Source organism: Symphalangus syndactylus, chromosome 3 (assembly GCF_028878055.3).
Source record: "Symphalangus syndactylus isolate Jambi chromosome 3, NHGRI_mSymSyn1-v2.1_pri, whole genome shotgun sequence".
Classification (NCBI taxonomy): domain Eukaryota; kingdom Metazoa; phylum Chordata; class Mammalia; order Primates; family Hylobatidae; genus Symphalangus; species Symphalangus syndactylus.
In genome coordinates this window covers 78,561,417-78,573,106 of record NC_072425.2, presented here as the reverse complement: position 1 = coordinate 78,573,106, position 11,690 = coordinate 78,561,417, and the positions used below count along the sequence as shown (strand labels likewise).

The 11,690-nt window shown below is 36.3% G+C and overlaps 1 protein-coding gene across 1 annotated transcript in view; it reads left to right on the top strand.

Annotated features, from left to right (window-relative positions):
• LOC129479353 (contactin-associated protein-like 3) overlaps positions 1-11,690 on the top strand; it is a 258,898-nt gene that overhangs the window by 225,460 nt on the left and 21,748 nt on the right. Inside the window, 3 exon segments of the mRNA XM_055272355.2 lie at positions 160-330; positions 1,374-1,592; positions 3,952-4,191. Coding sequence (XP_055128330.1) covers positions 160-330; positions 1,374-1,592; positions 3,952-4,191 — 630 coding nt within the window.

Sequence of the window (11,690 nt, the reverse complement as noted above, 5' to 3'; positions counted from 1 at the left end):
ATGTCATCAGTATATGACATGGATGCTCAGAACCCCCAGCAAAGGCTCATATAGATTCTATTAATGTATTTAGCAGTCATAATCCTGTAAGTATCAAATGTAACTGTTATTTTTGTTTCATGACTTTTTTCCTTTTGTCGTTTTCTCTATTGTAAACAGAGTCATTTTGGAATTCAGCTTCCTTCAACACTGAGACTTCATACCTTCATTTCCCTGCTTTCCACGGAGAACTCACTGCTGACGTGTGTTTCTTTTTTAAGACCACAGTTTCCTCCGGGGTGTTTATGGAGAACCTGGGGATCACAGACTTCATCAGGATTGAGCTGCGGGGTAAGCCGTTCACTCTGGATAAGTCACAGGGTACCCATTATTTAGCAATAAAAGCTTTAACTCAACAAAATGTTAGTATTTCATTCTTACTTTGTGATTCTATTTCATTATAAAACACTAAACTTCTATGATTTTAGGTAATTTTTTTTTTTTTGAGAGAGAGAGAGAGACAGGATTTTGCTGTGTCACCCACGCTGGAGTGCAGTGGCACTATCTTGGCTCACTGCAACGTCAGCCTCCTGGGTTCAAGCAATTCTGCCTCAGTCTCCTGAGTAGCTGGGACTATAGGCGCGCACCACCATGCCCAGCTAATTTTTGTATTTTTGGTAGAGATGGGGTTTTGCCATGTTGACCAGGCTGATCTTCAACACCTGGCCTCACGTGATCCGCCTGCCTCGGGTTCCCAAAGTGCTGGGATTACAGGCGTGAACTGCCACGCCCAGCCAGTAATCATTTTTAAGAGAAAATAAAACAATGAAGCATGTAATAATCCATGAAAATGTCATGCCTTCCCTAGAGTACAGGACAGCAGAGCCAGAGCTTTAAACCAAACTCAAACTCATCACGTTGTTTACTGAATTCCAAAAATATTTGACCAGACATACTGTTTTTCATGTACCCAAAGCTTAATTTATGACTGTCAAAATTTACATTCAGTGTTTATAGAATTAGATGAGACTTTGAGCCATTTGTAAATAAAATTACTGAAACCTCAAAAACAAATACTATTTGGTATTCTAGCTATGGGTACATAGCTATGGGTATTCCAGCTATGGGTACCCATCTCTACTATTTAGGACTTACCAAGGTTGAATTGTGAACTCTGAAGATAAATATGTTAAAATCCGTTCTGTTTTATGTTTTCCTCCAGGATACAGATTTGTTCTGCCCCCCTGCCCCTTCCTCAACTCACAGTCACGTTTTTCTGTATCATCGTCATTGTCTCCTTCCATCCTGAGCATGCCTTCATGTTTTCCTGTGTCTGCACAAGACTCAGTTTTCTGTGAATTTGCTTGAGCAACATTCATATCTGATATTTCTAGCTCCCACAGAAGTGACCTTTTCCTTTGATGTGGGGAATGGACCTCGTGAGGTCACGGTGCAGTCACCCACTCCCTTTAATGACAGTCAGTGGCACCACGTGAGGGCAGAGAGAAATGTTAAAGGAGCATCTCTTCAAGTTGATCAGCTTCCTCGGAAGATGCAGCCTGCCCCTGCCGATGGGCACGTTCGTTTACAGCTCAACAGCCAGCTCTTCATTGGTGAGTGCTGGTGGTTTATAACTGAATTTAGTGTGAGTCCAGAGAGGGACCAAAATAAAATAAGAACTGTAACGTACTGAGAGCAACAGTTGCCAACAACAACTACTGCTGTTGGTACTGTTTGCTGATAACCTGGTAGGTTCCAGGAGCTTGCTTTGTGCTTCTTACTTGACATTTCTTTTTTTGTTTGTTTCTGTTTTTGTTTTCAGACAGAGTCTCACTGTGTTGCCCAGGCTAGAGTGCAGTGGCGCAATCTCAGCCCACTGAAACCTCCACCTGCCGGGTTCAAGTGATTCTCCTGCCTCAGCCTCCTGAGTAGCTGGGATTACAGGCACAGGTGCCACCACGCCTGGCTGATTTTTGTATTTTTAGTAGAGACGGGGTTTCACCATGTTGGCCAGGGATGGTCACGATCTCTTGACCTCGTGATCCACCCATCTCAGCCTCCCAAAGTGCTGGGATTACAGGCGCGAGCCACCGGGCCCTGCAGTATCTCAGTGTTTAGGTATCAATGTTTAGGTATTGTCATCTATTTACAGATGAGATAGCCAAGCCTCAGAGAGGTGGAGTAACCAGCTAACGAGAGGGATCCCAGGATAGCCAACCCCCAAACTTGAACGATTCATATTGCAGAGGATTGGCATATGTGACAGCTTTATTTTATCAACACTATTAGTGTGATCATTAGACATTTTTATCCATTTCTTCAGTTTCACTTCTCAGTGGAGTTAAGAGAGCTTGTTTGGGACAGAAGTCCTCCAGGGTCCATTCAAAACCAGATCGCAGGATACCCGCTGAGTGGAAGCAGCTCTGCGCACATCCCCGGGGCCAGGCTTCCAGGAGCCCACTCCCTGTTTTCCTCGCTGCTGTTCTCACTTCTGGGGCTCTCTCATCACAGGCTCCTTGTTTATTACCCGGTCTGGCTCATCTGTTCTTGCACTCAATTTATTTAAAGGTGATAGCTCTGGAAGTCTTTCCTTTAGTTTGCTTACTTACTGTTTTATCACTGTTGCTTATTTTTCCCCTTGGGAAAAATATATTTTGCTATATTGCTTTTGAAACTATTCTAACTTAGGAGCTACACAGATTAAAGCTCTCACTTGTTCATTTCTTATGCGTTTTAAAGTGAATAAGGATGCAATCTAATTAGAACTGGACTAAATCACAAATTATCATCCAACCTAATTTGCAGGGGAGGGTAGATACAACTTCCAGGTACTAAAGGCTACACGTGAACCCATGTACGTATGTGGAAGTGGACGGGGTGTTATACCATGACTTCCTAAAACCTAGCTTCAAGCATAGTTAGCTCTTCTATTAAGGTGCAGTAAGGCTTTTTCAAAGGACATGAAACCATCAAACTACTGGAAAGGAGGAATACACGGAGGGGTCAGACCAAGAACTTGATTTTCTCACTTGTAATCTTGGAGATGATTTAAGGGAATCCCTAGAAACACAATTAGCATAAAATTCACCTAGAATCAGCATTCATTGTGGTGGATGAATCACTGGCTTCAGAATCACCCACAAAGCTGATTGACAGTTCAGATTTGAGGCCCCCACCTTAGGCCTACGAATTGGAATCTCTGGGAAGAGGCTAAAATCTCTGCATTTTCCAGAAACTCTAGGTAATTTCCATGCTCCTAACATTGAGAATTGCTGCCTTCATAATAGTGTTTGTCACTACACAAGTGTCGTAAACCTCTCTAAATGCGTTCTTCAGCATTCAAGTTTGACATGACAAAATATGCATGCATGCAGTATTCAATTACTGTTTAGCACTGTATCCTCTGAGAGGAGGAGATCCTGGGGTATGGTGTCACCCCTTCCAACTTCCCCTCCTTTGCTTCTCCATTTCCTTTCACACTTTATTTTTAGAGTCCATCCAAGTAAGAAATTTATCCATATATATTTTTATTATTGTGAAAAATTTGAAACTTCATACCTAACCATTATAATGCACATTCTTATTCATAAAGAAATTAAAATAATGTTTGATGAATGCACATTCTTATTCATAAAGTAAAATAGTGTTTGATGTGGTTTATATTATGTATTTTGTTCTTTGTAAAGGAACTAAAGTGAAATTCTTTCTTACCTGAAGTTAAGGAAATGTTTTTAGAAGGACTATTTGCCAGACTCACCATGTTTGAAAGTTATGTAAATAAGTGTTTTATTCAATGTCATTTAAAGCTTCATATCTCATAACAGTTATATTTTCAAAATTGTGTATGTTCACACAATTTTTTGACACATTGTGATTATTGCCACTTTCCATAAGGCCTGAGTTTGACATGGACATAAAATCCTGAATAAAATACCAAGGAACACATTTCTATTTGCAGTGTTTCCGTTGTAGGTGGAACGGCCACCAGACAGAGAGGCTTTCTAGGATGCATTCGGTCTCTGCAGTTGAACGGGGTGGCCCTGGATCTGGAAGAAAGAGCCACAGTGACGCCAGGAGTGGAGCCAGGGTGTGCAGGACACTGCAGCACCTATGGACACTTGTGTCACAATGGAGGGAGATGCAGAGAGAAACGCAGAGGGGTCACCTGTGACTGTGCCTTCTCAGCATATGATGGGCCGTTCTGCTCCAATGGTAAGTGTGACCAAGGAGCAGGTTACAAGGAAAGTACATGAAACTTAAATAATACGAAGAATGCTTCTGGCATTTGATATTATAAAGAAAGGATAAGATTGAATTATTTGAAATGGAATAATTTCTGTACCAAATTCCTCTATTGAATTTAGAAGGGATATGACTGTTTTTGAAAACTTAAGGCTATCAGTCCTCTCTGGGTTTCTTACTTAGAAGATCTCTGGGTTACCCCTAGCATCTGTTCAGTGCTAATCCTCTCGAAATAATTTGGTTTTCAAAACTGTCCTTGTGCTGTTCTAATTTTAACATCAGTTAAAGCATCATTGTTATTTTTTTTTAATTTTTAGAGACAACTTATTGCTATTCAAGCCTCTCTGTTGCCCAGGCTGGACTTGAACTCCTAGACTTGAGCAACCCTCTTACCCATTGTCCCTTGTGACAATGACTTTAAATGATTCAAAAGGCCTTTCTAGAAATGTCTTTTCTTATAAAATAAGCATACTAACTAGAAGGGGAAAATAATATTTAACTAAATATTGACAGTCATTAACAGGATCACTCAAACACTTTGCTCTATGATGTTTGACTCTTCTTAGAGGAGTGTAGTGGGGTATCACACAGCTTCTGCTCAGGTACAATCATGTCTTCAAAAGAAAAGGGCTGGGCATGGTGGCTCATGCCTGTAATCCCAGCACTTTGGGAGGCCAAGGCAGGTGGATCACGAGGTCAGGAATTCAAGACCAGCCTGGCCAACATGGTGAAACCTTATCTTTACTAAAAATACAAAAATTAGCCGGGCATCCCAGCTACTCAGGAGGCTGAGGCAGGAGAATTGCTTGAACCTGAGAGGCAGAGGTTGCAGTGAGTCAAGATCGCACCACTGCACTCCCTCCTGGGCGACAGAGTGAGACTCCGTCTTGGGGAAAAAAAAAAAAAAAAGAAAGAAAAGGAAAAAGGGACTGATTTTAGTATTAAGTACTCTGTACTGACTTATTCAATATACTTATAATACTTTTATGAAACCTCTTACAATATTGAGTCATCAGAGCTAAAATGTAATTGTGTTTTTAAGTGTCTCTGGGCTGTTACACATATTTTTAGCAGCAAAACAGGCTTTAATCACTATAAAATTGTGTGACTTTCAAAAGAATTTTGAGGATTCATATCTAGAAGTCATTTAAATTTTCAGAAGGTCTTGCATATGTCTTTTGTTAGTCCTGAAGATCTCTGTGCTAACAAATCTCATAGCTCTGGTGCAAATACAGAGCCCTTTTTATATCTGAAAGCCAACATCAGGAGTAACCACTCCTTCAGGAGCACAAGTGCTGATTTCTAAAGCATTCCCAATCCACATTTGCTAAGTGCAATTTGAATGTTATTTTATAACCCAAAATTTTCTTAAGGATAGACATTATATGGTAAGTAAATGGAAAATTGTCCTCCAGTGGCTGGGGCATATGTCATAGTTAGATTACTTGATTACTTAATCTAATAAGAATGATCTGGATTTTCAGTAAATTCTTTATAGTTTATGGAAATGGAAAGAGTGGAGTAGTATTCCAAGACAATGATCAAGAACATTTTATTTTTATTTACAGGTATATTTGGGGTGTGTGTGTATGTGTGTACTAAACACATTTTTTGGAATTAACTTGATATAAAATTAAAATATCAACCTTTCATGAAATGTTTTAACAGAAGCTGAAAGCCCTTCAACTTTTCTCTCTCAGAATACTGTAGACACCACTTTGGATTAGCCTTAATATCCAAACAGTAAATTTGAGAAACATCTTTGGCATAAAAGAACATTTCTAAATTCTGACCTTGAAGGAGGGTTGGTCTTCCAATCACCTTTTCTCTAGTTACTTCAGGAGCTCTGTTTCATGCTTCCTACAAAGCAAATCGATTTTTAAACAGGAGGTAAAATTGAAATAAAAAAACCTGGTACTCTGGCATTTCCGATCTGGCCACATAAGGAGCTCTCTAAACCCGCTCTCATACGAAACAGGCATAACTAGTAAAAATTACTATTTTAAAAAACAACTATTGAAAGTCTTTAGAAAAATGTCTTAAGGAAATACATCAAATGAAGAAACATTTATTAATCAGTAATAACAGTGAGAGTTTGAGGCATTTAAGCCAAGACCCTCTCCCTGCACCTCCCCATCCCTAGCTCAGTATGATGGAAGCTCCACTCTATATGGATATAGCCAAGAAGCCAAAGGCTTCCTCTCTACCCAGGTCCTATTCCAGAGATACTGCACTACCCCAAGATTGGGTGCCAGCATTTCTTATCCCCAGTTTTGTGGGACAGAAGCTCTGTCCACGCACAAACAGCTAAGAAGTCTGGGGTTTCCTTCCTACACCAACTCATTCCAGGACATAAGGTCTTCAGGTGTGGCAGCTGGAAAATCCTGTGTCCCAATTGCCCTCACTCCAGCTTGCTTGTAAGGAACAGTTTTTCCACCAGGAGAGGCAAGGCAAGAAGTTACCTTTCCCACCCTGTGCCCTACTTGTAAGCAGAGGTTTTACTTCAAAGGAGCAGGCCACTCTCATTCCCCACAGCTTCAGAGCAGTGAGGCACATTTAACCAAGAGGTAGAGGGGGGCCATGAAAATACACAGCTTGGTAGCCCTCCCCAAGTGAACTGATTTCTATTTGGAACAGAGCATGGATAAGTTTAAGCATAGTGGTATGAAGATATTGGCAGTAAGCAATTAAGAGAGTGTTGATAACTGCAAGAGAGTAATGAGTTAAGCCAGGGAAGTTTGACAGAGAAAAGAAAAAAGAATCAGCAAACTTGAAGCAAGATCAATAGAGATTATGTATCCTGAAGAATACAGAGAAATAATAATGAAAAAAATAAACGAGTATCAGAGTAATATCAGACATAACTAAGCACACCAACATATACGTAACTGAAAATACCAGGAGAGAGAGAAAGGATCAGAAAAAAATATTTGAAAAATAATGGTTGAAAACATCCCCAAATTAATAAAAATCATTAATCTAAGATACTGAAGCTCAGTGAAATACAGATGACACAAACAAGTTTATATCCAGACACATCTTATTAAAAACTTTGAAAGCCAAAGTCAAGAAGGAAATTTTAAAAGCAGTAAGAGAAAAATCATATATACAAGGAAACGTCAGGATCAACAGCTAACTTCTAATCTGAAAGAATGGAGGCCACAGGACAGTGAGATAACATATTCAAAGATAAAAGAAAACCATTGTCATCAAGAAACTTACACCCAGCAAAACCATCTTTCACGTTCAGTAGCACAGGATGACTATAGTTAACAATAATTTATTGTATATTTCAAAATAACTAGAAGAGTGGAACTAGAATGTTCCTAACAAAAAGAAATGATAAATGTTTAAGGTGATGGATATCTCAGTTACCCTCATTTGATCATTACGCATTGTTTGGTTGTATCAAAATATTACCTCTACCCCATAAATATGTACAACTATTAGGTATTCATAAAAACTAAAAATTAAAAAAGTAAAATATATTCCTACTTACAAAAAGCAGAGAATTCACTGCTATTAGCCTGCATTAGAGGAAATAACAAAGAACGTTCCTTCAGGCTGAAGGGATGTAACCCAGACAATAATCTGAATCTACACACAAAAAACAAATAGCACCAATAAAGGTAACAGCGCAGGTAATTATAAAAGAAGGTATAATGTCATATTTCTCACCCTTTTCAGTGCTTAACTATTTTAAAAAGCAATGTATAAGACTATAATAGAGAATATATAAATATATAATTCTATATTTTCATTGTCGGGCCTATAGAAATATATTACAAAAAACAGCACAGAGGAGACAGATGGGAGCAAGGCTGTACTGAAATAAGGAATGACACCAAATGGTAACATGAGTCAGAGGAACAAAGAAAGAGAACTAGAAATGGTAAATAAGAGAGTTTATAGACAAAGTCTATAAATATTTACTTGCTCTTTTTTTCTTTTCTCAGATTTTTTAAAAAGAGAACAAATTATATAAAATAATAATGGGTTTGGTATGCATAAAAATAGTTCCAAAAGAGAAGAAATAGAGCTATGTAGAAATAACTTTTCTAAATCTCACTTGTATTAAGTTAGTGTAAACCTGAAGCAGATTATTGATAATATATATATAATGCAAGCTTAGAGCAATCACTAAAGAAAATAAAACAAAACATTGTTGTGAAGTATATTAAAAGGCCTATATACCAAAACCTAGTAGGATTTGTCCCAGGATTTCAGGAGTGGTTTCACAAATGAAAATCAGTCAACATATTACACAAGATTAATAGAATGAGGGGGAGAAAAACATGATTATCTTAATTGTTGCTGAAAAAAAAACATTTAACAAACTCCAGTAACCTTTCATGATTGAAAAACAAAAACACTCAATAAACTAGGAATAGAATTTCTGTTTCTCAATATGATAAAGGCCATATATGAGAAACCTACAACTAACATCATACTCAATGGTGAAAGCTTCTTCTGTAAAATAAGAAACATGACAAGTATGCCCAGTTTTACCACCTCTATTTATCATAGTACTGGAAGTTCCAGCTAAAGTCATTAAGCAAGAAGAAGAAATAAAAGGCATCCAAATTTGAATAGAAGGGCTATCTCTCTCTCAGATTACATTATCTTCTATGTAGAAAACTCTTCAGAAAATAAAAGCTGTTAAGAGAAAATAAATAAATTCAGCAAAGTTGCAGGATCCAAAATTAACACGAAAAATTTGGTTGTTATTTCTCTACACTAGCAATGAAAAATCTGAAAGTGAGATTAAGCAAACAATTCCATTTGCAATATCATCAAAAAGAATAAAAAAACTTAGAAATAAACTTAACTGAGAAAGGGAAAGACTTAGACACTGAAAACTATAAAACGCTGTTGAAAGAGATTAAAGAAAGACCTAAATAGATGGAAAGACATTCCATATTCGTGAATTGGAAAACTTACTGTTATTAAAATGACAATACAACCCCAGCAGATTCAATTTAATTCTTATCAGAATCCCCAAAGCACTTTTTGTACAAATGGAAAAGCCCATATCAATATTTAAATAAAATTTGAAAAAGCCCAGAATGGGCAAAACAATTTTACAAAAGAACAAAGTTGGAGGATTCATCCTTCTTGACTTCAAAACTTACTATAAACTACATTATTCAAAAAAATGTGGCACTGAATGAGAATAAACCTATAAATCAATGGAATGGAACTGAGAGGCCAGAAATAAACCTTCATACATATGGTCAATTGATGTTTAACATAGTCTTTGTCAAGATTATTCAATAGGGAAGTAACAGTCTATTCAACATAAAGGTAGGAAAAGTGGATGTTCACATGCAAAGATTGAAGTTAGACCCTTACCAAAATTAACTCAAAATGAATCAAAGTTTTAAATCTAAAAGCTAAAACTATAAAATTTTTAGGAGAAGATATATAGGCAGATATTCATGATCTTGGATTTGGCAGTGGTTTTTTAAAGATCACCCCAAAGGCACAGGCAACAACAACAACAAAAATAGATTATTTGGACTTTATCAAAATTAACAACTTCTGTGTATCAAAGAACACTATCAAGAGAGTAAAAAGACAATCCACAGAATGTGATAAAATATTTGCAAATTATATATCTGATGGAAGTTCACTATTTAGAATATGTTAATAACTTCCACAACTTAACAACAAAAACAGTCTAATTGGACAAAGGACTTGATGAGACATTTCTCCAAAAAGATATACAAAGAGTCAATAATCACATGGAAAGATGATACTCAACATCACTGGTTATTAAAGAAATGCAAATGAAAAGTATAACAAGCTGCCTCTTCAAACCTACTGATTGACTATAAAAATAAATAAATAAATAAATAAAAACAGAAAATAAGTTTTGGCAAGAACCTAGAGAAATTGGAACTGTCTTTTGTTACTGGTGGGAAAGTAAATGCCACAGCCACTGTAGAAATTGATTTAGAGTTAACTCAAAATAGTTAAACATAGAATTACCTTTGAACCCAGCAATTCCACTTCTATATATATAACCAAAACAATTGAAAACAAGAACTCAAGCTGATACTTGTATACAAATGTTCATAGTAGCACTAATCACAATAGTGGAAATAATACAAGTGTCCATCAACACATGAATTGATTAAAAAATGTAGCGTATACATGTAATGGTATATTGTTCAGCCGTTAAAAGGAATGAGATTCTGATACATGATACAACATTGATTAACATAGAAGACATTATGCTAAGTGAAATAAGCCAGACCCAAGAGGGTAGATATTATATAACTCCATGTTTACTAGATATCAATAGACAAATTTGTAGAGACAAAGTAGATTCAAGGATACCAGCAGCTGAGATGAGGGGGCAATGGAGAGTTATTGCTTAATGAATACAGAGTTTAACTTTGGGATGATGAAAAATTTTGGTTATCAGAAGAGGTGATAATTGCACAACATTGTGAATTTAATTAATGCTACTGAATTTCACATTTTAAATGGTTAAGTGGCAAATTATATATTATATATATTTTACCCCAAAGTATAGTAAAATCAAGAAAGAAATTAAAATGTTACACTCCAAAATATCCACCAATACAAAATAATAAGTCAGAAGGAAAGTGAAAAGAAAACAAATGAAACATAGAAAAAGAAAACGAAAATGGCAGATGTAAATCTAACTGTATCAATAATAATATTAAATGTTCATCGATTGAGCAATCCAATCAAAAGACATATTCTCAGAATGGATAACAAAAGAAATCTTAACTATATGCTGTCTAAGGACATACAATTTAGATTGAAAGGGGTAATTTAGTTGAAAATAAAAGAAGGGAAAACGTACCATGCAAAGAGTAACCCTAGAGAGCCAAAGGGACTATACTAATACCAGAAAAAATAAACTCTAAAACAAAAGGTGCTACTAGAAATAGAGAAACTTTTATAATGATAAAAAGTTAATTCCCTCAAAAAGATATAACAATTGCAAACTTATATGCAGTTAATAATATAGCCCCAAATTACATAAAGAATACCTGACAGAACTGAAAAGAGAAATAGAAAAACCAGGAATAAAACCTGGAGGATTCAATACTTCACTTTCAATAAAGGATAGAATAATTACTCAGAAGATTACCAAGAAAATGGAGTTGAAAAAAATAGAAACGCAATCATTCTAACACACATCTGTAGAACACGCCTCTTAACAATAGCAGAATGTATATTCTTCTCAAGTGTTCATGGAACATATTCTAGGTTAGACAACATGCTACCTGTAAATCAAGCCTCAACACATTTAAAAGGATTGAAATCATATGAAGGGTCTTTTTTAAACACAATGGGATGAAATTAATAATATAAAGAAATTGTGGAATATCACAAATATGTGGAAATTAAACTATACACTCTGAAATCAAAAGGGAAATTAGAAAAGGCTTTCAGATAAATGAAAGTAAAAATACAACATTACTAAAACA